General features: G+C 36.9%; 1 protein-coding gene across 1 annotated transcript in view; it reads left to right on the top strand.

Moving 5' to 3' along the window:
* cpne5b (copine Vb) overlaps nt 1–25,015 on the top strand; it is a 195,182-nt gene that overhangs the window by 164,903 nt on the left and 5,264 nt on the right. Inside the window, exons 10-18 of the mRNA XM_016238961.1 lie at nt 1,061–1,102; nt 1,196–1,271; nt 4,283–4,336; nt 5,142–5,203; nt 10,011–10,057; nt 12,335–12,516; nt 12,857–12,984; nt 14,454–14,556; nt 23,806–23,863. Of these exons, the coding sequence (XP_016094447.1) occupies nt 1,061–1,102; nt 1,196–1,271; nt 4,283–4,336; nt 5,142–5,203; nt 10,011–10,057; nt 12,335–12,516; nt 12,857–12,984; nt 14,454–14,556; nt 23,806–23,863 (752 nt within the window). The remainder of the gene's footprint in view (nt 1–1,060; nt 1,103–1,195; nt 1,272–4,282; nt 4,337–5,141; nt 5,204–10,010; nt 10,058–12,334; nt 12,517–12,856; nt 12,985–14,453; nt 14,557–23,805; nt 23,864–25,015) is intronic.

The following is a 25,015-nucleotide window of genomic DNA, read 5'->3' as shown; positions in this document are numbered from 1 at the left end:
TTTTGGTGAACTATTCTTTTAATGTTAATAAAACAACAAAACACAGAAAAAATTCTGCTCACTGCTCTTGACTGATGAATTTATCATCATTCAGTTGTGTAATAATTTACTTAGTTGTAAGGGAATTAATCATTATTAATTCATTCAGGTTTATTTCTAGCTCAGGTTTTAAAAGAACTCGATCTGAGAATTCGAGGTCCACCTGATCAAAACTGACTTTGACTTTCAATAGTTTATACTTTTATCAGCTACTCGGCCAGCGAGAAGCTGATGTCAGTGTATATTACCAATTGAATATGTAAATTTTGTATTCTCCCTGGCCACGGGTGAAATACATCCATGGAATGTGCTGGTTTGATGTGTGTGTCTCCATCATGTAGGTGGGTCTGTTGTGAGACAGATCCTACAGTTGCTTTTAAAAAAGTATAATTGATGTATATAGTGTATATAGTATTTTATTTTAATATTTGTTCATTCAATTTCTTGAATGTTACTGCTAAATACTGTACCTGAGAAATGAAGCAATGTTTGTTTTATTTGTATATTATGTGTAATTGTAATGTATATCTTTGTTCTTATTTTCTAATAACAAAGATAAAATAATGACAAAGATTTTTATCTTTGCTCACTTTGGCCTAAATGTCTGCCATTCTTTTTTATTTTATATTTTGTTAAGGTGTAAGAGGTGTTATGTTTCTGCACACTTCCATTTTTAGCAAATTAAGAAAACTTTGTCTAAAAACTAATTTTGTGATGGTTTGTATTTTTTGTGCTCTGTATGGAAAATCAGTGTCTGTTTAAGTGATGAACTCCATGACTTGTGTTTGTTTTCAGACACGATAACAGACGTTTTATACTTGTGCTACAACTTTTTGGCCTGTGCTACAAAACTTTCAACCTCTGTAGCACCAGTGCTATGTGAAAAAAAAGTTAACGTACAGCCCTGCCTTTTGTAAATAAGGTGCTAAAACAATGTAGACATTGCATGCAAATTCCTAGTGAATTCCCCCTCCAAGTGTATTGATTTGTCAAACATGCCTGGGCCTTTTCTGTTTTCCAGAACAATCAAAGTGGAAGTGTATGACTGGGATCGTGATGGCAGGTAAGCTGACAAATGACTTTTGATGTGATAAAAAAGGAAGAGTTGAAGGGATATTTCACTGTGGTGAATCTGTGAATCTTCTTATGTTTTTAGCCATGATTTCATCGGTGAATTCACCACCAGCTACAGAGAGTTAGCCCGAGGTCAGAGCCAGTTCAACATATATGAGGTGAGATGTCGACCACACAATATATTAACATTAGGGGCCAATGGATTATATATCGAAAACTTTGTTAGAAAGATAATAATTGTATCATTAGAAAGCAGACCTTCCTTTTTTATTCAGTGCATACAATTCAAAATGTTTTACTAGTTAAAAACTACTCAAAATGATGTAGCAAGTCAAATATTCCAAGCTGTACGGATGCTTTTAATTTTTCAGCTGACACATAAATCACCCATGAAAGCCGGTGGTCTTCTCTTTATACCCTGAAATATTTTCATTCTCAATTTAAAACTGATTCCTCAATCTGGGAGACACAGTAACAAATGTTCTATGTTTTTGTTTTTTTAGTTTCTAACTCTAAAATAAGATTCTTTTTATGGATATTTCACACTCCTTCTCTAGCCACCCCCATTCACATTCAATGTCGCAGGTATCTAAAAGTCTCCTCTTTGTTTTTCTCTGGAAATTGCTTGGACAGTAAAGTCATCAAAGCCCTTGGGAAGCATGCAAATGGGGATTACTATAAGAGTGTTCCTGGGATTCTGAATTATTACAGTAATTTACCATCTCCTCTCCAAAGGATGGTGTTTAATACCGCAAGCATTCCCAGCACTCCTATATTCTAATGTGTTGATGCCAACACATCACCAACATATTATAAAATACCCCATGGCAGATGAAGCTGTGATTCAGGAGGCCTGTGAAAATGTTGTTGGGAGCTGTGCAATCAGGGCTGATAAAACATAGTGTCTCTTTGGGAGGTAGCGGTTGAGGCTTAAGCAAAAGCATCAAGTTGGTTTATTGTCCTTGGAATGAGTTCTGGTGTATTATTTAGGGTAAAGATATTACTGAATATAAGAGGTTGTTTTCCCTGGAGCACTTGTTGGAAATTATGTAATTACAGTGTAATAAAGCAGTTATTACAGTGTAATAAAATTTTTTATTATAACACATGACCTGTTTATACATCAAAGAGTCTTTAGATTTACATCTTATAAATTTCCACTCTGTAATCTCACCTCTCAGGTTTTTGTGAACCTGAAGGGGTGATGGGTCATGAGTCTACAGTGAACATGTTCAAAAACTCTTTTCATGTCCAGGTTCTTGCATCCATCTGAGCACAAAGAGTCTATTTGAGCTATTGATTACTTAGTGTTTGGAGATGAATGGAGGACGACCAGGGGTTGCCATTCCTTTCTTCTGCATTTCACCCCTTACAGCTAACAGGTCACCTGGATGGTTCTACTTTCATTTGTGTGCTTTTCAGAATCATTATTCCTTCTCGCTCTGCCTCTCTCGCTCTCTTTCATTCCTTCTTCTAGAGATAATAATCTAGACCAAACCCATCTCCTCAGCTCCAATTCGTCAATACAATGGATAAACTTAATTTCTTCATGTTTCTTATTAGAATATATGTGGGATGCAATATATAGTTAAGAATCATTGCTTACATAGTTCGGAAATGAAAGAACCACCTAAAGTTAAGAAGGCAAGCAACACTGAAAATTCATGCTACCGACAAAAGTGTTATAAAACTCCCAATTTGTATTATATTTCATATTATATTATAGATCACTTTTCATGTTTTTTATTTGGTTGCACCATTTGTGAACTTGGACCACAAAACCAGTCATAAGTAGCACGGGTATATTTGTAGCAATAGCCAAAAATACATTGTATTTGTCAAAATTAATTGATTTTTCTTTTATACCAAAAAAATCGTTAGGATAAGTAAAGATCATGTTCCATGAAGATATTTTGTAAATTTCCTACCATAAATATATTAAAACTTAATTTTTATTAATGATATGCATTGCGAAGGACTTCATTTGGACAGCTTTAAAGAAGCTTTAAAACAGTATTTAGATTTTTTTGCAACCTCAGATTCCAGATATTCAAATATGTGTTTCTCGAACAAATATTGTCCTATCCTAACAAACCATACATCAATGGAAAGCTTATTTATTCAGCTTTCAGATAATGCATAAAACTAAATTTAGAAAAATTTACCCTTATGACTGGTTTTGTGGTCCAGGGTCACATTTGTTCATATATTGTAAAGATCAATCCACTGAAGGCGAGCGTAAGTGAGAACCCAAGTGCAGTTTATTTACAGAGTGATCCAAACATCCAAACAATAATCCGAGACACAGACTTGACTTGACTTGACATGAACAGACTTGACTTGACTTGACTTGACTTGAACAGACATAGCATGAGCAGACTTGACATAAACAGACTAGACACACCAACAGCGGGTTAAATACATTCAATACACGACGAGGGCACAATGGGAACATGAAGCTACTTATAGGAAACAAGAGGGTCACATGACAAGAACAAACCAATGGGAAACAAGACACATGAATTAAGACAACCAATCAGAACATGACACAATGAACAGGGGAACCAATGGCATGAATACATGAGGGCAAGGGAAGTATGACACAAACAGGGACCATGAAACAATTACAAACTAAAAGACATGGAAAACATGAACATGAAACAAAACACAAACCCCACATTACATATATATATATATATGTGTGTGTGTGTGTGTGTGTGTGTTTTGTCAATATAGTGTCAATTCAGTGAGGTCCAAAGCAATGTTAACACTAAGAAAAATTTTTTCCCAAAATATCCTGAATGACAAAAATTGAACTGTTCTTAGTGCAAGTTTTTATGTTGGTGCAGTCGGATCTAAAATATACCAAAATATCCAAATACCACTGATATTTTCTTTAAAAAATGTGGTACATTTTAGAGCTGAGAAGTGGAGAATTCAATGTGAAATCACATTTAACTCAGAGCAAGACTTTCATTTTCAGCGTTTCCCACATCTTCCGCAGGTGGTGGCATTTTCCAAGGAAATATAATTGATTTGTTTTTGAGGCACCATCTTGTGAGACGAAAGGCTGTTTGTTATCTGTTTAATGAATCTAAATTCCACTTCTGCCCAATCTCATTTGTCTGAACTTATTTTGATTTCTGATTTGTTTTCCAATGGCTCTTAGGTGGTGAATCCAAAGAAGAAGATGAAGAAGAAGAAATATGTCAATTCTGGCACGGTGAGTGGTGGCTCAGAGATTAACTTATGAAACAAATTTCACCACTGTGAGCGTGTATGCACATGTATATCAGAGCATACGCTCAAACACGCATGTACAGTATGCGCACACAGACGAAGCCTTTAATTACAGCCATTTCCTCAGTTCAATTATGTGATGGGAAAGGGAACGACATGCACAGTAGCTTTCAAATGTCTTCCCGCATTAATGAGTATCCCTTTTACACCCATGCTAATTAAAACAAGTGGTAAAAAACAAGAGAGAGCTTTGCTTCGTAGCTGCATGAAGACGCTGTTTTCCTTTGACGGGTCCTTCTAAATCATTCTGTTTAAGCACTTTTGCGTGTGGCTCATTGTAATCAACAAATAGTGGAAGCTGATTTTAAAATGGGGGAAATAGCCCAGCCAAGACACGCACATTAAACCAAATGTCACGCCACACTGAACATCTGTATATGTGTGTGTGTGTGTGTGTGTAAGAGAAAGGGAGTGTGGGTAGCTAGAGATCATGGAAGTGAATAAGAAAGCAGGAATTTGTAGCACAGCAGAGATAATCTGATATGAGCATCATGCTTTGATTGATGGCTGTGCCAAAGTCGCCTTATTGCTCTATATTACGAGATCAGTCTGAGAGCATCGCTTCCCAGAGGGTCCGACACTTCTCTCGCATCATTCACTGCCTCATCTGAAACAAGTTGTATTAGGACAATTTCTAACATGACTGAATCGCATCATGTGGCATCATATTTTTCTCTTGTTGTTTTGTTGTAGATTCAGTTGTCTCTTTTGATCTGTTTTTGATGCAGGTGACACTGCTGTCGTTCTCAGTGGAATCAGAGTCGACTTTCCTCGATTACATCAAAGGAGGGTGAGTAGAGAGACAAACGCTCTTGCACAGGTGCTGTGAATCACACGCATTATGCATGCATTGATGCTCTGACAATAGCAGGGTGGCTGAAAAGACTTTTCAATTACACACAAACTGTTAAAGCTGTTAAAATGACCAGTGTTATTTTAGTATTATTTATATTCTATTATAGGATATAGCATTTTGAATGAAAATTTGCATTTGAACTCTTTCCCCGCCATTGACGAGTTATCTCGTGTTTTACAAGAAAACGCCTCCCCGCCAAAGACGAGCTTTTACGGCTTTCCGTGTTTTCACTGTTATACACTCAGGGGCACTATTACGCATCTTCTGAACGAGTAAAAAACCTCCCGAACAAAAACACACATGAACAGGACGGAGAAACGAGCGATCTCTTATGTAAACAGATGCATATGAAAAATAATGCGATCATCAGCAATAGACAGCATATAAATGAAAACGATTTACTGGATTTATGCTTTGATAATCATACTGAATATTATCCAGATGTAGTTTTTGATAAAAAATTTATTTTTTTCACCTTTTTGCTCAAAATTATGCATTTTTATGAAACCTACCTATATTCAAGTGTTGATAAAAAATAATGCTTTAAGCTAGAATAAAACTGATTTTATTTGTTTAAAAGTAGAGGCTCTGTTCTTTATTTTGGTGTATTGCATATTCAAAATTGTATGTGCTTTTGTAATTTCTGTTAGTTTAAACTAACCTGATTAACTAATTAATTCATTTAGTTTTAGTTTGAGCCATTTTAGTATATCAGATTGAATTTATTTCATTGAATTGCCAAGGCAAAAATATTTTATTTCAGCTTTATTTCAGTTAACCAAAATTAACTTTAATAATTGTATTAATTTAATGGCCGCTGTTATCTTGCGCAAATGGCGTCATCAGGAACCCGGGCCAGCGCAGTAGTGATCATGAGATGGAGCCACCGTATCAAATTCCTGCCCAAACTCCCGCAGAACCCAATCAAAAGCTCACAATAATGATGCCACACCCCTTTTTATAGCATCAAAGAACTAACTAAAAGCAAACTTATTAGAAAGACGAACTCTTGAACATACATCAGTGTGATAATAACTACCTAAAATGATGGAAACCATCTTTGGGAACAAGTGTAATTTGATTATTTAGTTGGGTCCCATTCACTTACATGAAGAGGTGGGGATTATGATCTATACTGCAAGAGATGGTGATCTAAATGTTTTGGTATCACTTTTCAGGACATGTGAGGCACACTTAATTAGCACAGAAAGTGTAACTCTCTCCCTACCATTGACGGAACTGTTAAATGGTAGGAGGCGCTATTACGCATCTTCTGAAAGAGTACAGAATCTCCAGATCAAAACACAGATGAAGCAGAAGCAGAAACAAGCGAATGCATATGTAAGCAGATGCATCTGCAAAATAATGTGATCATCAAACATTAAACACCATATAAATCAAAACTGCCTGACATCGACCCGGGAAGTGGTATTGGACTGTGCAAGCTTTGGGGGTGTTGATGGAAGTGATCGACTCCATCTACAGTATGTTTTGATCATGAATCTGAATCTGACCTAGATGTAGTCTGACAAAAATATGATTTTTCTCAGCTTTTTGCTCAAAATGTTTTACCCACATTCAAGTGTTGATTAAAAAAAAACAGCTTGAAGCTAGAATAAAGTTTTTTTGTTTGTTTGTTTAAAGGCAGAGGCTCTGTTCTTACTTTTGACATATTGCATGTTCAGATATTCATACAACAAAATATAATAAATCAAAACTGCCTGACATCGACCCGGGAAGTGGTATTGGACTGTGCAAGCTTTGGGGGTGTTGATGGAAGTGATCGACTCCATCTGCAGTATGTTTTGATCATGAATCTGAATCTGACCTAGATGTAGTCTGACAAAAATATGATTTTTCTCAGCTTTTTGCTCAAAATGTTTTACCCACATTCAAGTGTTGATTAAAAAAAAACAGCTTGAAGCTAGAATAAAGTTTTTTTGTTTGTTTGTTTAAAGGCAGAGGCTCTGTTCTTACTTTTGACATATTGCATGTTCAGATATTCATACAACAAAATATTTTGGTGGCTATGAAAATGTTGTAAAAATGATCAGAAATGCTGGTTGTGGCTGTCAACACTGGCGGGGAAAGAGTTAATGAATTCGTTATTAATACATAATTTTATTTAATGTATAATGTAAATATGATGTCCTGATGTATGTTTAAAAAAAATAGATAATTGCCATTATGTGTTAACCCTCCATTTACATTCACAACCATTTAATGCTTGAAATTTAACATTAAAAATTCAACAAGATCCAAAGATCAACACGACCCTCTTACCCTTGTTTTGTGGTGTGGGGATAAACATCATCTTAGAAAGGAACATCTGAAGGGTTTGATGATCTGACAATCAGAGCTGTTATCACTACACTTGAGTATGCAGTGATTGGCTGTTCTCTTAAACTATCTGGCATTTTACAAAAAGGACAGTCATCTCTTTGCATCCATCAACTTGAAGCTCTCCAAGGCTGTTTGACTGAATGTCACACGTTCCATCAAAATCAGATTTATAGATATAGCTCTCGACCTTGGAGATTGTGTGATGAATATGTTTGAGATTGCAGTGGGTTTTTCTAAGCAGTAGCTATGTTATCATTTCACACAGCCAAAATTCTCACCCTTTTTCAACTTTTGCCCTCAAGGAAAGTGTTTCAGCAATAGACCAATTTCAGCATAACTTCTGTTCCATCACATATAGCATGTGCATAATAGCTACAGACAGGCATTTTGAATTTGACTGTATACATTGTATTTTTGCATGTGGTTTAGTGCAGCTATGATTTTGTCAAGTAGGATGTGTTTCCTATTTTGTTGGTCCTAGAACAAACGTAGGCAAATAGTGTAATGACCATGAACTGAAGAAGAGAGTGGGGCGGAAGTTTTGAGCCTAATGCAAAGTGACATTTAGGTGAATCCCTGTCAGTTTCGGCTGACTGCCCCAGCACGGGCAGCCCTGATAGGGTTAGAGGGTTTACTGCCATTGGGTTGTGTAAACATCAGGAGACGGCCCGCAGGTTCATGCTCACATGGAGACAACACAATGAAATGTGGAAATCAACAGTGTGCCTGGGCGCGTTTGTGTGCGCATGTGTATTCATGGAGCTGCAGCATTGCGTTTCAGAGCGCACGCAGCATGTGGGATTGCTTAGTGGTCTGACAGACCATAAATTGATTAAGTCCTCGTCTAAATGAAAACAGGAAATTGCCACTTAGAAGAAGAACCCTCTGCATTATTGACAAATATTACTCTCTAAGTGACTGAGTTGGGAACAGCAATAGAAATGATGGCTAGAAGACGGAGAGAATTGGAGCACATCACACTCGAGCTGCTCCAGTTTGGTATTAGATCAGCCACGAGGAGAGCCAATCAAATCTAAGACCTCGCCAAAGCTTGATGAAATGACCACACAGCGCTATGTTTACTGAGAGAAATCAAGTACGGCTCAGATAACATATTCTGCAAACCCCAAAAACAAAACAACAGATAAAGGAAAAATGCATTATTATATATAAATGATATACACTACTATTCACTATTGGTCAAAAATACTGTAAAAACCGACACATTGTGAAACATTATTATAATTCAGTTTTTTAATGTTTTATAATTTTTCATGTGAAGGAAACGCAGAATATTCAGTCTTTAATGAATAGAAAGGTTAAAATAACAGCATTTATTTGAAACAGAAGTCTTTTGTAACATTATAAGTATCTAAGTGTCATTTTTGATTAATTTGATGTATCATCGCTGAATAAAAGTACCAATTTAAAACCAAAGCTTAAAACAAGAGAAAACAATTTGCCAGTGAGTTAAGACAAATGCATTTAAGTTGTATTTTTGTAAACTAGCCTCAAAATCTCATGCAGATGTGCTTCTCATGTAAATGTATCTTGTTTAGAATGTCATATTCTTAAGATTCTTTTTTCATTTTTGCTATAAAAAAACCCAGTAACCTATTAATCATGAGATAGTTGAAGATCTTTTGGCCCTTGCCAATGAAGAACTGCTATACTGAGCTTCGCATTCATTGCTGTGAGTGTGTGCACCTGATTAAGCGCTGACCTTTAACTGCATGGAACTACTCATGGCTGAGTGGCAGATAACCTGTTATAATGTGCTCCGAGTCTCCGGCCAGCCTGTGCATCCCACGCAGGACCGGTTTTGACATTTCTATTAAGGCAGATGAGATTGTGCTGGCCGGGGTAAGAGAGTCTATTGTGCAGAAAAAAGTCAAAGAAGAAGAGGTGAATTTGAAATGTGATCAACATGTCACATTGCTGCACATATGTGACTGCATGTGGTGGCATTTTAATGATTTCAATATATAACCTTGAAGGTGCCTGTGGGACTCATTTAGTAGGCATCGCTAACATGCTGCACAATGTGGTTTTGTGGCTGATGGGAAACCAGAGCAGTAGGAAACGCTGTGTGAAGGGATGCGCTAAAGGCAGGGATGCAGATAGACCTGCGGAGGCTGCACTTCCCTGCTGTTTGAGTCCAGTACAACTAGTAATATGAGCTCAAAGTAATGGCTCTTCCTGTTTATCCCAATTAAACCATGCAGCTGGGGCTGACTACACACATTAGCCATAATTTAGCCATGTTCGTCTTCATGCTTATGTGTGCGTGTGTGTTAGCATGTTCCCACACAGACCTATCTCTATGCAAGCTACCAAATCACTGCAGAGAGCATTTTTGCTTACTCTTTTGTTTTCTCATTTCTGCTTCTTTTCCCAGGACCCAGATCAATTTCACTGTGGCCATTGATTTCACCGCCTCTAACGGTAAGTAATTAAGTGGAGAGAATGGTGTTTGACCTCTTAAAAGGTTGGGGAATCCAAACCCAATCGTTGGCCTTTCTCTACTGCTTGTGTTGCTCAATACACTCCTATTAATCGTAGCTGGGCGGCCCCCTGTGCTGCGGGGCTGAACGGGGAGCTGTGTAAGGGTTCAAGTCATGCTGAGAGGTGAACCAGTTGGATAAAACAGTCTAAAATGGCCCAGCTACACCAGCTGGCAGTGAATGCTACTCCCCGTCGTTTTCGACACCGCACTTGCTGCAAGTGCTCAAGTAATTACTGTCCTTTCACAAAAAACTGCTTCCAAACATCTTTGAATTATTCAGCAAATTAACTAGATTTGTTCAGAAAAGGGTAGCGAGAAGATGGAAATAGAAGGCATCGTGGGTTTTGCTGAGAGATTTATTGAAGGTGGCTGCCTGCAGTGCAAAAGAGCTGAATTACAGAGTTAATTTAGTAACAATGCAACCATAGCTCAAGAGCTCTTTGGATCCCGACTGTTCTAAGCCCAGAACAACATCAATAGCTTAACTACAAACTTTGAGTGCTCGTTGGTGATAATTACTGTCCTTTCACAAAAAACTGCTTCCAAACATCTTTGAATTATTCAGCAAATTAACTAGATTTGTTCAGAAAAGGGTAGCGAGAAGATGGAAATAGAAGGCATCGTGGGTTTTGCTGAGAGATTTATTGAAGGTGGCTGCAGTGCAAAAGAGCTGAATTACAGAGTTAATTTAGTAACAATGCAACCATAGCTCAAGAGCTCTTTGGATCCCGACTGTTCTAAGCCCAGAACAACATCAATAGCTTAACTACAAACTTTGAGTGCTCGTTGGTGTTTCTTAAATTTATTTCTTGAATTGCTCTTGCAGACACAGTGGCTCTGTTCAAATACCTAATGAATTGCATTGATAACACAATAGGCCCTTTCGCACCGCTTTAGTTCCAGAACTAAATGTACGGTACTAAAGTACTGGGACGATTTTGTGCAAACTATTTTCCAGTACCATTTAATGGGTTGCATTCGCACCGAGAGTATGTACTAAGAAGTGACGTAAGCCAGTCGACAGCGACGTCATTTGTGCGCGGTGTTCAACAACAGAAACAAAGAAAAACAACGTTAACAACAGGAGGATGGAGGACGCTGTAATCGGTGCTGTGTGTTTGTGTGTGTCTCGCGGGTTTCACAATAATGGACATGGAAAGTCCACGTATACGTAAAGTGATTGAAAGAACGGAAAGGAGGACTAAGAATCTCCAACGACAACTGGCAGTGCTACATTTGCTACAAGTGCCTGCACTTCAGCGTACGTCCATCTATCGCTGTTCTCCATACTTGAGAAATAAGTTGACACAATGGTTACAGTATGTTTACACAGCGTTTTAAATCATGGCGGGTGAGGGCGTTTTCGTACGCGTTTGGCCAATCAATGTCTACTTACGTCACGATTAGTACCAGTTGTGCTGGTTAGACCCTGCTCTGGAGTAGGAGCTAATTTGGTTCTCGAAAAAGGCAGTCCGGTACTAAAATCGCACCCAGTTCCGGCGGTGCGAACACGCCGAAAAGTGGGTAGTTCCACAATTAGTTTTGGTACTATGAAAAGGTTCCTGCGGTGCGAAAGGCCCTCATGTAAGCTTTACCTAGGCAGCAACTCTGTGCTGCACGCAAATGGCATTCTGTAAATGAAACACAAATCAGAACTGATTACAGAGTTTGACGTTAGCATGTTGCTAAGACCATAATATTCTAATTATCTTAAAAATACACAAAACACACTAATATTAGATCAAATAATACATTTTTGAAATAAACAGAAATATCTTTCTTAGTCATGAAAGATGGCGTAGGCAGATACGTGCAGTCTGCTAGCAATCAAATTATTTACAACATTGCACAAGCTGATTGATCTCATTCTTTAGCCAGTAAGCTTGCTTTCTCAACATTTAAATAGTCTGGTTCAGTGTTTTTTGTAAGCTGGTACTGCAGCATGCTATCAGAGTTCCTCTTAAACCCTCCACCTCCTCCAGCTCCACCTGTCTAAAACTGTTATAGGATTTATGTATGCCCATTCATGCAGCAGCTGCATATCTCACAAGCTCACAGAAGTGTGTCTGTTGGCAGTTACAAGTATATACTTGCTCAGCAGCAAGTATCCCACTCGTAGAAGATCTAGTCCATTAAGACCAAACACATTAACGTTGTTTCTTAAATTGGTGTCCTAATATGTTTGTATAACTTTTTGTTTACTGTTCAATTTTCAGGAAACCCATCCCAGTCCACTTCTCTCCATTACATGAACCCGTACCAGATGAACGCCTACGCCCTGGCACTGAAGGCTGTGGGGGAAATCATCCAGGACTATGACAGTGACAAGATGTTCCCTGCACTGGGATTTGGAGCCAAGCTGCCCCCCGATGGACGAGTGTCTCATGAGTTCCCCCTAGTGAGTGAGCTGATGCTTATCTTCCTGTTGTCTTGAACTTCCTGAAAATCTCTGAGATTAGTCCAAAAGAGTTTGTTGATGCCAAGAGTATCAGTGTCCTTCAGTTTTTCTCACTTTCCCAGTCGTAAAATTGAGAGTATGAGATGCTAGGCATTGGTGTTCTGGAAGTGGTTTAATGATTCTGAGATGAAACTGTGTGGGAGACATCTATAATTGGCAACCTCTGCTGTCATATTGATTGATACAATCCATGTTTTCTCTCTTCAGCATTGTTTTTCTGTTGAACTTTGGTTGACTTAAATGAAGACACACATGTGAACCATTGATTTCTGTCTTTCAGAACGGCAATATTGAAAATCCCTACTGTAATGGTATTGAGGGGATATTAGAGGCATACCATCAGAGTCTAAAGACCGTCCAACTATACGGACCTACTAACTTTGCCCCTGTTGTAAATCACGTGGCCAGGTAGGTTTTTAAATTATTGCACTTTTAAATGCAAAATCAGTTTTATTATCAACTTATAATATAACTTTACAATAAACACAGTCCACATTAACTATTCATTTATTTATTTATGGTAACTAAAAGTAAGATTATTGGTGTGATGGCAGGCTCGAAACATTAGAAAGTATTTTATTATTATTATTTTGAATTCGATTTTTTATAATTATTTTCAAGATTTAAGATTTAGTATTGTTGTTATGTGCTGTCTTTTTAAATGTATTTTATTTGTTTTAGTAATTTTGCTATTTTTTTCTTTTAAATATTTATATTCGATTTTAGTGAATATTTATATTTGATTTCACAAACTTCACAAAATTGATTTTTATTGGCTTTGTTTTTAGTTAACAATAACAACACTGTTTATACAGGAAGTAAATAGAGAGAAAATTGTGGACAAATTTTTTTGACACCTCCAGTCCTGAATATGTGGTCACAGTTTTGAGTAAAATCATCTAAACACAGCATAAATTGATATTTATTTAACACTCCTCCTCTATCTAACCTCGCTTTGCCCACTCTTGCATCATTTCAAAATGTACTCCATTAAATTGCCATTTAAAGCTATTCAGCTTGTTTTTGTTTCCATGTAAAATGTCAGCCTGTTTGCACTTTGCATGCAAATTATAGATTGCCCAGATTTAGTGGAATGCAATGCACATGTTATTTTCTCCATGAATAGTGAAATTGATCTTTGTTTAGATTTTTTGAATGCATGGCATATGAACAACAGACACATCGAGAATCAGAATAAGCCTGGCATCTCAAACTGCTTGGCTAAGCACCTTGTCTATGGACTGTATCTTTGAAAACACTTGAGATGATTTCTTTGGCTTCAGATTGTTTGACTCTCTGATGTTCCATCAAAGATGTCTGTCTATCATGTCTGACCACGAAGGCCAAACACTTGGCTTTTGAACCCATATACTGTTTGTGTTAGTCCAATAACTGATACAAGAAAGATGTTGACATGTAGCAAGCTTGTTATCCCATTGTAAAGCTCACAGCATAGGTGTCATAACAGACTGACTGCAGCTATTTTTAATCATCATTTGAAAGGATAGTGGGTGTGTTTCCAGAAAAAGGAGACAAAGTAATTGTCTGAAGACATCTCCACCCCCTCCCTTATGTCACGGCATCACACAACCAAATCATTTTCCATCTGATTACACTGCATCCACTGTGGTAATTAAAAATGCCATCTTCCGCAAATTTGAATTAGACTTTCTAAATTGAAGCATGATACACCTCCTCAGGCTCTGTCTCAGAGTTGGGTGGCGGCATAGATTTATTTAAACAAAGCAGAACATGGCTGATGTTAGCATGGCATTTGAAAACCAGGAAAATAAGAATGTAGAGAGTAAAATGTGTAATTTAAAGAAAAATCATCTGTCCTAAAGTATGCATTGCTTTTATTTTTATTGTCTCTGAAGGTACGCAGCTGCTGTCCAGGACGGCTCACAGTATTTCGTGCTCCTCATCATCACAGATGGAGTTATATCAGATATGTCACAGACCAAAGAGGCCATCGTGAATGTGAGTATGACCACTAAAAGAGGACAAGTGTCCCAACAGAACAGGCTGGAGAGGGTCCAGATTGCCGCTCTGTTCCACTTCCTTTTCAGGCTGCATCCTAACTGAAATGAAACCTCATAAGTGAAAAGGCTGCCACTCCACACACATCATAGAAAATAGATCTGTTCACAAAAAATGCAAAACAGATTTAACTCGCAATTGATTTTGCATTGGCATGTTGCTTAGCTAAAGGCACAGATCTTCAAAAAGCATATTACACAGCAAACACACACAAGTACTGGATAAATATTCAATTAGATAATCAATATTTCTCTCATCGTCCACCATTGTGGATTTATTTTTGAGCGAATCGCAATGCATTCTGTGATTAATACACAAAATGCTTCCTTAAAATGTAGCCAAAATGAAGCATCTTAGGCACCTATTACGCCTTAAAATGTGGTCTACAAAGGCACATATCTAGGTTTTCGGAACAGAGCTTTTATATTTTGTGTAAAATCCCTGGTCTTCATCTTCAGCCTGAGTACTAAAGCATCTCTTGTGGGTTTTTATAGATGATATATATTGTTATAATCTATTTAGGCTGCATAAAACATGCTAAATGGATGACTCGCGGTGTATTGAGGTCATAATTTACGCCTAAAAGGTCAATCTCATCTCCAGCGGTGCATGTCATTCATCTAGCCTATGAACGGGCCCGATTTCCCAGCAGACTGGATTTAAAGGGAATTTGCGACTGTTACTCAGATCTGTAGAACAGCCACACCTTCCTTTTAAGATCTTGCCTGCTGCTCTTTCCCCAGCGGCTTGCATCTGCCAAGAAGCCTCACATTTCCACCTCGTGTGACATTTAAGACCTGAACCTGCAAGGTAAAAATGGTGACCTACAGTATGGTGCAAACCTATGATTTTCATTTATGTGTTCAAAGAACTTTGACATTTTTTGGAATGGAAATTTTTGGTGTTTGAATTTAAAACTGACATTTTCATCAAAACGTAATGAATTAAAGATAATGAATGTTACACTGCAGTGCAGATCTGATTAATGATTTCAGGAGGTTTGAATCAGAAACAGGAGATATCAGCATAGAAACCGACTAATCTAATCAAGAAAGGGGCTGCATCTCTTAATCAAATGAAAAGCTCATGTGGTCTTGGTAATTGATTAGCCATGTGTCCATCAATTTAATAACTACTATATTGAAATATGGAAATTGTTAACTTTTATCATTTGGAATCTTTAAAGGGAAAGTTCACCCAAACCTGTCATCATATATTTAGCTTCTTTCAATATTCAACACCTCTTTGACTGACTTTCTTTCTACTATATTAGCCAGAGTTATCTTATGCTTTCAGCCCACTAAGCGTATTGTTTTTATGGTGCTTTTTGTCATTTTTGAAGAGTTTCGTTTTGAAAAAAAAAAATGCACCATGGACATTCTACCTAAAACCTCCTTTTGTGTACCACAAAAGAAAGACATTATACACATTTGGATTGGCATGATTTTTGGGTGAACTATCCCTTTAAGCAGAATTTGAAAGAAATTGTCATTCACAATAAATCATGAGAGGTCTCTGTGAATGGTACATTTTGAACTAATATTTTTTCCAGCTGCGCCGCGTTGATGGAAATGTGTCAGAAATGAAAGCTGTATCTGAAGTGCTAATACAATCTGCGTTTTGCTCTCAAGCACAGTATGATGGTGAACAATGTTCATAAGTGCTAAATCAACTCTCAATCTCATCATAATGCTGCTCGGAAATTCAACATAGGAGGTCTGTTAACATGTCTAGGTGGAGCAGGTGTCCTACTCTTGTGCTGGGTGGTGCTGAGTGGCACGCATATGTTGGGATAGTTTCATAACAGTGTTTAAAGTGTTCACAGAAAACCTTGGAGGAACACTGACCTACTTCTCTCCTCTTATTCAGTAGGACAGATGCATGTATCATTCATGAGTAAAGCTGTTGCTCTAAGCAGCTGTTTGCATCTCATCCTTCTTGTTCGTTTAAAAACAGGTCGTAGGGGAATGGACATTCGCCCACGCAAGGCCTTTTCGATCTAAGGGTGTTTCGACAACATCTCTTCACGTTCCACAACAGCTGACAGCATCCTGCTGCTAAGCTGTCTCATTACAGTTTCAGCAGAGATGCGAATGTAGACATATGGTGTGGCATATGCGTATATAGCAATATATTTACAAAGAAGGGTTTGAGGGAAAAAGTACATTGTCTTCACTTTTTATTTGTCAGTTGCATGTCAAATGTTGGCTATATTTAGGGTTTGCTCTGCAGAGGATGTAATGTTTCTCAAACCGTACATGCACTGAAAAATTCAGTGTTGAAAACAGTTTCCATATAGAAATTGCTAGTAAATGTCACAATTAATTACAAAGAAAGTAACACACTGAACTGAAAGACTGAAATTGTATTTTTTCATACTCCAGTAATCTTTGTTTAATTTACATTCTATCTATCTATCTATCTATCTATCTATCTATCTATCTATCTATCTATCTATCTATCTATCTATCTATCTATCTATCTATCTATCTATCTATCCATTTGTGGAGCTTACCTTACTGCAGTCTCTTAAAGAAATTGTTCACCACAAATCCACAAAAGAAAGACATTATACACATTTGGAGTGGCATGAGAATGAGTAAATGGTGACATTTTTGGGTGAACTATCCCTTTAAGCAGAATTTGAAAGAAATTGTCATTCACAATAAATCAGGAGAGGTCTCTGTGAACGGTACATTTTGAACTAATATTTTTTTTCCAGCTGCGCCGTGTTGATGGAAATGTGTCAGAAATGTGTAAAGGGACAGTTCACCAAAAAAAATAGCAGCATACAAGTTTGAAAATCAGTTTTGATTGAATTATTCCTTTAAGTGTTATAAAATGCCGTGGTTCTGTGTTGGGCTCTGGCAGACTCTAATGAGCCGTGCATATTCATTTTCTGTCTTAGATAATTAGCATTGAAAGCTGGAATCCTCCCATCCGTCAGCTGAAGACATGCAGCCTTTTTTTATCTGACATGGTAGTTACGAATAACAATAGGCACGGGTGAGGGCTAATCGGAGGATGATAATGAGAAACAACAACATTACGAGCGCATTCATTTGTCATGTTGGACGTGGGCAGGCCTGCGATGATAAGCCAGTCAGGATGCTCGAGCAATAGCAGAGGTCCATCATCCGCCAATCAGATATGACGTGCAACATGAAGGACGGCGGGATTAATCAATTAGACAGCTCTTTGTCAGATTGAACCGCCCGCTCGCTGTGTGACTGATGATAGGCTTAATAGAAGTTCCTGTCCTCAGTCACACCCTGACAGTATTTCATGCCATGTCTGACTCCATCCTGCTTTTTCTACCCTTCGTTAGAGCACGGGCATCATTAGTTTAGCCCCAAACTGTCTGTCATGGCTCCAAGTATAAATCTGTACAGTGTATTTTCCTCACTCATGCTCGTACAGAAGACCTGGAAGCTCTGCTTAAAGGAATCGTTTGGCCAGAACAACAGCTCATAGTGAACATCAAGCTCCAAAAAGAACAAAAAGTGTTCTGAAGCCATGCAATACAAGGTCATTATTGGGCAAAATGGTGCCAATAATTACATATCATTTAACAATAATTTATACATACTATAAATCTCATTTTAATTTATTTCCATGTCGAGTCAAAATATGTATTTCTAAAGTTACTGTTCTGTAACATCTATTTGATGCTTTTCTCATTTAACTTTAAAGAGTCTTTTGGTGGTCTTTTAATTTCTCAGCCCAAATTCATGTGCAATTTGCAGTTAATTGTATATTAGATAAATAAAACTGCAAAAAATTAGCTTTAGGCAGATAAGATTAAATATAATATTTCAAATGATTCAAACATGTTAATGGGGTTTCTTTCTTTCCCCCCCCCCCCCCCCGAAAAGCCTTGCAAATGTTTCTGTATGACCAACAAGTGTTGATTGTTACATTATTATGAGATAATTAATAAAACTATGAGTGTGTTGAATACTTGTTGAAACAAGTATTTCATGGCAGTTTTAATGGAGTGTGTCCATGTTAATCAAGTTAGTCAAATCACAAGGGGAAAAAAATCTACTTTGTTTATAAAAATAAATCTTTAATAAATTCTTCAGAAATTCTCCTTTTGTGTTCCAAAGGAAAAAATAGCAGCATGGGGTTTTGAAGTTACAAGAGGGTTAATAAATAATGATAGAATTGTCATTTTTGGCCAAACTGTTCCTTTAACGTCCAAAAGCCAATTTAATTCTCCAAACCATGTCTTTCCTACAGCAGCTGGGCGCTGATGACATTACATTATCATTCTCCCCAGACCAAATAATAATGCTGTAAGCATGTGAGCATGCAGTTTTTGTTATAAAGAAACACGGTGCAGGTAATTTGTGGGTTCTCAGAATCTCAGAGTTTTTTCCTCCAATTTTATTCCTAATGTTCGTTTGCTTCTGCGTTCATATATGTTAGAGTGGGGGTTCGGGACTGCATGCGTGACGTTGAAGAGCTGTTGTCAAGGAAACTATGGTGAACTAACAGACTGTTTTGTTTTCTCATGTCTTCAAATCTGTCCTGTCAGTCATGACAGAAGACGATGGCACAAATGGGGCAACCGACTTCAATTATTCATAGTGCCCTGCCTCTCTTTTATGACATGCAGGCATGACAGGACTGTCATAATCTCTGCACTGATAATTTAAGATTGTGGAAATGGGAAACACCTTACAGCTCCTGTCAGTAACAGTCCATTTGTTGTTATGGTCTTGGAGCGAAAAAGGAAGATTTGGTCTCTGAAACTGTCAGAAGAGCAACAGGAAAGTTTTTATTACGGAGTATCTCAAAGGGGAAATGGCATTATTATTTTGGGCTGCTATCACAGGAAGTAGAGCTTGAAATTGATGCTTTTGTGGGGTGTTATTCATTTATAATTACACATAACAGTCAAACACTCTGCAAGTGCCACATACAAGTCAATTTACTAGCCAGTTGATCTGTACAATTAACTGTAAAACACGTTCCAAATATCTACTGAAACTTGCAAGTTTCCTTTACCATCAGACATTTAAATTTTTTAAACTGTTCTAAACATATACAAACACATATACAAGTGTCATTTAAAAGTTTGGGATCAGTATGATTTTTAATATTTTTTAAGGAAGTTTCTTATCCTCATCAAGGCTGCATTTATTTGATCCAAAAAACAAAAAACAGTAATATTGTGAAATATTATTGTAATTTAAAATCATGTTTTTCTATTTGAATATACTTTAAAATATAATGTATTCCTGTAATGAAGTCATTTTTTGAAATAGCTGTGCTGCTTTATTGATTGATTGTTTGAACCTGTAATGCTTTTTTTGGGATTATTTGATGAATAAAAAGTTAAAAAGTTAAATGGTAGTGTATAGATTAAACATTGAGACAATTAACAAAAACCTCCTACAATAAATGGCAATGTGGTCAGAGCTATGTAGTTTAGTGGAAAAAAAAAATCCACATTATGATAAGATAACTAAGTATGGATCCTCCCAATACAGAATCAGTATTAGTATCAGGGGCATTGATATTTTAAATTATTCTGTTCTCTTTGTACTATGGTCTAAAGTGCAATTTATGCACCCAAGTATGATGACATTTTTTGTCTTTTATTTGCATTGTTGGGCAGTAACGCATTACTTAGTAACGCGTTACTGTAATTTGATTACTTTTTTAGTAACAGAGTAATTTAACACGTTGTAATTTAAAAAATAGTAATTAGAGTATAGTTATACAAGCCGATGACTCTATATGTTACCGCCGCGGTACATTGCTGACAGAATGCAGTGTTTTATAATCTAAATTGTAAAAAGGGTGTAGCACGCGCACTGTCGAGTCGAGTGCCACTGGATTAGAGACCTGATCCCGTGAGCCCCGACGCAACAGAGTGCGGCACGAGACAAGATGGGCGAGTGCTGGTGCGGGTGGGTAGACACTCGTGTCTGCGGGATTCGGGAGAATAAATTGATTCACGGGACTCCCGCAAAATAAATAAAATATCTCAAACAAATAAATTGTTATTCATCTATTGCACAAAAGCAACAAGAACTAATATAAAATAAAAACGATTAACAGGCGCAAGCGTAGACAGAGTTTCTATTGTAACACGTGTTTGCAGCATTGAGCAATGTTGATTTCTGGAACGCAGTGGCCAGTCAGGAGTGCAGTTCTGAAATGTTTGTGCTCACGGATCCTCTCATTATAACACACAAATTGAAGACATAAAGATTCATTATGCATGAAGTCATTGTGTTATAATAGAGATTTGTGAGATTGCGATGAACTGAGAATCTTCTTGTTTCTTTTGTCCTCAAAAGTATTAGTCCGGACCATATTTTTACAAAAATTGCAATTACCACTACTGAAGTTCCCTTTTGGTCGTCTCAACCATGTTTCTTGTTTTGGAGCTGGAAGAAAACTCCTCACCAATTTGTCCTTTATTGTTGGGGCACATTTAAGAGTAAAACCAGGGGGTTCTTTAAGAAATTCTCTCAGAGTCTCATCAACTTGTAAAATATTCCAATTCCTTTGAATAATCTGTTTAATATGTGTCGCTTCTTTACAATATCTTGTGACAAATGTACCTTGTTATTAAAGCCTACACGTTTCAATTTTTTTGTTAGTGACTGGACTTTCCCATGAGTTTCTTTTAACGTTGAACTATAACCTCTTTGAAACCGCTGTGTCAAAATAGTCGATTGCACATCAAAATCCTCATCTGAGTTGCAAAACCGTCTCAATCTCTGAAATTGACCATACAGAATATTCTTAATTAACCACGGAGGATGGAAGCTTTCTCCATGTAGAATGGTGTTTCAATCAGTAGGTTTTCAATAGACAGAAGTATGAAGATTGCCTTGTGCATCCTTTCTAATGGTTAAATCCAAAAAATGAATTTCATTCTTGTCATATTCCAAATTCAATCTCAAATTTTCATTACTTGAATTGATATAAGCATGGAAGTCCAGCAACTCTTTCTCACTGCCCGAAAAAAAAAAAATGTCATCTATATAGCGCCCCCACCAAATGATTTTGTCTATAAAAACATTCTTGGTGGAGTACACAAATCTTTCTTCCCATAAACCAAGAAATCAGTTTGCATAATTTGGGGCAAAGCTCGCCCCATTGCAGTACCCTTTTCTTGTCTATACAGGCAGTCTTCGAACAAAAAAACATTATTTAAGTCCATTCTGTCAAGCGCACAATGAACTCAGTAGGAGGCAGAGCGTCTTTTGATCGTGATTTTAGATAATATCTCAAAGATTCCAGTCCTTCATTGCTGTAAAGAGATTCCACATCCATTGTCACCATAAAGCAAAAAAAATGTATCATTAAATCCCCATGAAAAATATTAAAAACTAATGCAATACAGAAATTGCAAAGTTAAGACATGACCATTGGACAGCAAAATGCTCACTGGGACAGCAGGGCCAGAAAAAAACTAGCCTCATTTTTTTATTACCCTCAGATCATTTTTAGTGAATCTCTGCAAGACAGACTTTTCAGGATAGGAGATGGAATAAAAATTTACTCCTAAAATTTACTGCCAGATTCTGGAAGATAAATTCTTCAAATAGTGGTACAAGAGGATGTGGTGCTGGTCCTTCAAGAGTCACTCACAACTTATCTGTTCATAAAGCCTATAAAAAATTAGTCTTAATGTATTTCACCATACTTCAGCATGCTACTCTTATTAAGTGAGGGTCATTTTTTACGTTTTTTTTTACCCAAGCAAAGTCTCTGAGAACCTGACACCTTGTAATTCTGGAGACTCCAGGAAGGTTGCAGTTCTGGAAAATAGTGGGGCTGGAGACTAAATGGTTCTTGATGGTTTTACATCTAATTCTTCACATTCATTCTTAAATCTTTTGGAGTTAACGTTTGTCTTTTCTTCTGACCCCGCTGACCCAGTGAGCATTTTGCTGTGCAATGGTCACGTCTTAACTTTGCAATTTCGGTATTGCATTAGTTTTGAATATTTCTCATGGGGATTTAATAATTTTTGACTTTTCCGTCTGCGTTAAACCTCTTTTTTGGCTCATTTTATCAGTAAAAGAAAACGTGCCTAATAATTCTGCACACCTGTATATAAGGAGTTTTTCACTTCCAGCCTTCATGGACAATTATATATCACTTAGAAATTATTAAACACAAAATGAATAGTAGTTATTAAGATTGATGTGGTTTGGAATTGGTAAAATGTGCTTGGAAAAAAAATATCATCAGAATATCAACGTGCCTAATAATTAAGCATGCGGTGTAGTGATGTAACTAATTACATTTGAAATAAAGTAATCAGAACAGTAACAGTAATAGTATTTGTACTCCACATTTCTCAAGATAGCTAGCACACTTCTGTGCTACTTCTGTGATAGTTAGCACACATTCTGCTGAGAGTATGCTATAACTATATTAGGCCATGCTAGCAAACTTGCATTTAACTGGATACTGTAATTAACATTAATTTGTTTACTGCTGCTTTTCTGGCAGCCATTTTTTTTGTGCACATAAGGTTGTAGTGGGGTCAGATGTGATTTTGTCATTTTGTCTGGCTGTTGTAGTGTAAATAGCTGTGCTGTGTGGCCTGTGCTATTTAGACCGCTGTGCAAATAGTCACTCTGAAACTACCAGCCTTTAATTTAGCAGGGCACATAAATTATGCAAAATGGCATTTGTGGTAAATGAGTGCGCTGTATATGAGAGGAGGAATGTTTGGTTGTAATTTTCGCAGATATCTGGAGGGGGAGTTGGCGGGAGGACTGTTAGAGAAGCGGGTGTCGTGGTGATCATACTGGCCCCGCCTCTCTCTCCCTCTGCTCACCCTCTAGAACATCCTCTAGAACTTTTGAGAGCATTCTGTTCCATCACTATAAATAGCTAAACACCTCTGTGCTGGATATATGAGATATGTTTACCAATACCAACTGATGCATTCAGTGTTAATGCAAATTAAATTGTGTTCCTGTCATTCTATCGGTCGGTCGGTCGGTCGGTCGGTCGGTCGGTCGGTCGGTCTGTCTGTCTGTCTGTCTGTCTGTCTGTCTGTCTGTCTGTCTGTCTAATTGAACAAATAGTTGTAGGAATGTAATGGGTTTTTACTTCGTAAACGTATACATTCTGCCTGTGTTTCATATATATTACAAAAAAAGATAAATTTGTGGTTTGAGAAAATAAATATTGTTTTGCCATCAGGCTGCCAAGCTTCCTATGTCCATCATTATTGTTGGAGTTGGACAGGCTGAATTTGATGGTAAGTTTTTTTTAGGGGCTGTCAATTTGATATATTAAAGATGAATATGAATTATTTTGCATTATTTTCATTTCATTTAATCAAGTTACCATATCATAATGTATTTATTTACTTATTGGAGAACTCCAGCTTTTACTTTACAGAATAAAATCAACATTACCATGTAATAAATACATATTTTTTATCATTTAATAAATAAATATTTTTAAACTTTTTTTTTTTTAATGCCAAGAAGTTTTATCAAACTCAAATCTTTAATTTTACTTAGTTGGTGTTTACACAACACCATTTTCAGCTAAAAACGTATTTATGCATTTTGGTCATTCATTTACATAACAACAGCATTTTGAGCATCTGAAAATGCAAACTTTTGAAAATGGGTTTCAAACTGAACATTTCATATCATCTCTGTGTAAACTATGAAAACAAGTCATGCATATATGTATGACATGTTCAGTCTTTTCTGTATTTAGTGCAATCGTTGTCATGTAAACATACATGGTAACACTTTACTTAAAACCTTTATATTTAATGCATAATAAAATATTTAATGCAGTCATTATGGCTTGTAATGTATCTAATAATGTATCGTATGAACTTATGAATAATAGTAACCACAGTTATAATACATTATAATGCTGATCTATTCATTCTTACACCTTTAGAATGTATAACACAAAACATGACAAATGCACCTTCAAATATTATAATGCATTTTAACTTTGGTTTACAATTATTTATGAAAAAATATAATGCATTGCAATGTACATTATAAATACCTTTATAATGCACTATTCATAAAAGCTTCAAGTAAAATTTTACCACATGCCCTTAATACCAGCTTAGTGCCCCTGAAGCCGTTTATAGCAGTTAGTCAAAGAAGTGCTTTGATAGCAAATAACAGGGTTGTTTTTTCTCGGCTGTGTGCACAGTACAGGTAATCTAGAGATCATTTAAAGAGACCTGGTTTGGGCTAATCACAGGGCGAGAAGTAATTATCAGCTATATTGCGTGGGAATTATTAAGCACATCCTATCATGTCAGGGCATGTAGTGATCTATCAGAACACTCAGGAAGTTGAGAGAGACTTTGATCGATATTGAAATAGGGCTTCCTCCTAGAATAACAACATACCTCAAATGCGCAGAGGTG

The sequence above is a fragment of the Sinocyclocheilus grahami genome, unplaced genomic scaffold, assembly GCF_001515645.1.
Source record: "Sinocyclocheilus grahami isolate Dianchi unplaced genomic scaffold, SAMN03320097.WGS_v1.1 scaffold552.1, whole genome shotgun sequence".
NCBI lineage: Eukaryota > Metazoa > Chordata > Actinopteri > Cypriniformes > Cyprinidae > Sinocyclocheilus > Sinocyclocheilus grahami.
The sequence above is the reverse complement of the archived record's forward strand: the minus strand, read 5'-3'. Positions and strand labels throughout refer to the sequence as shown.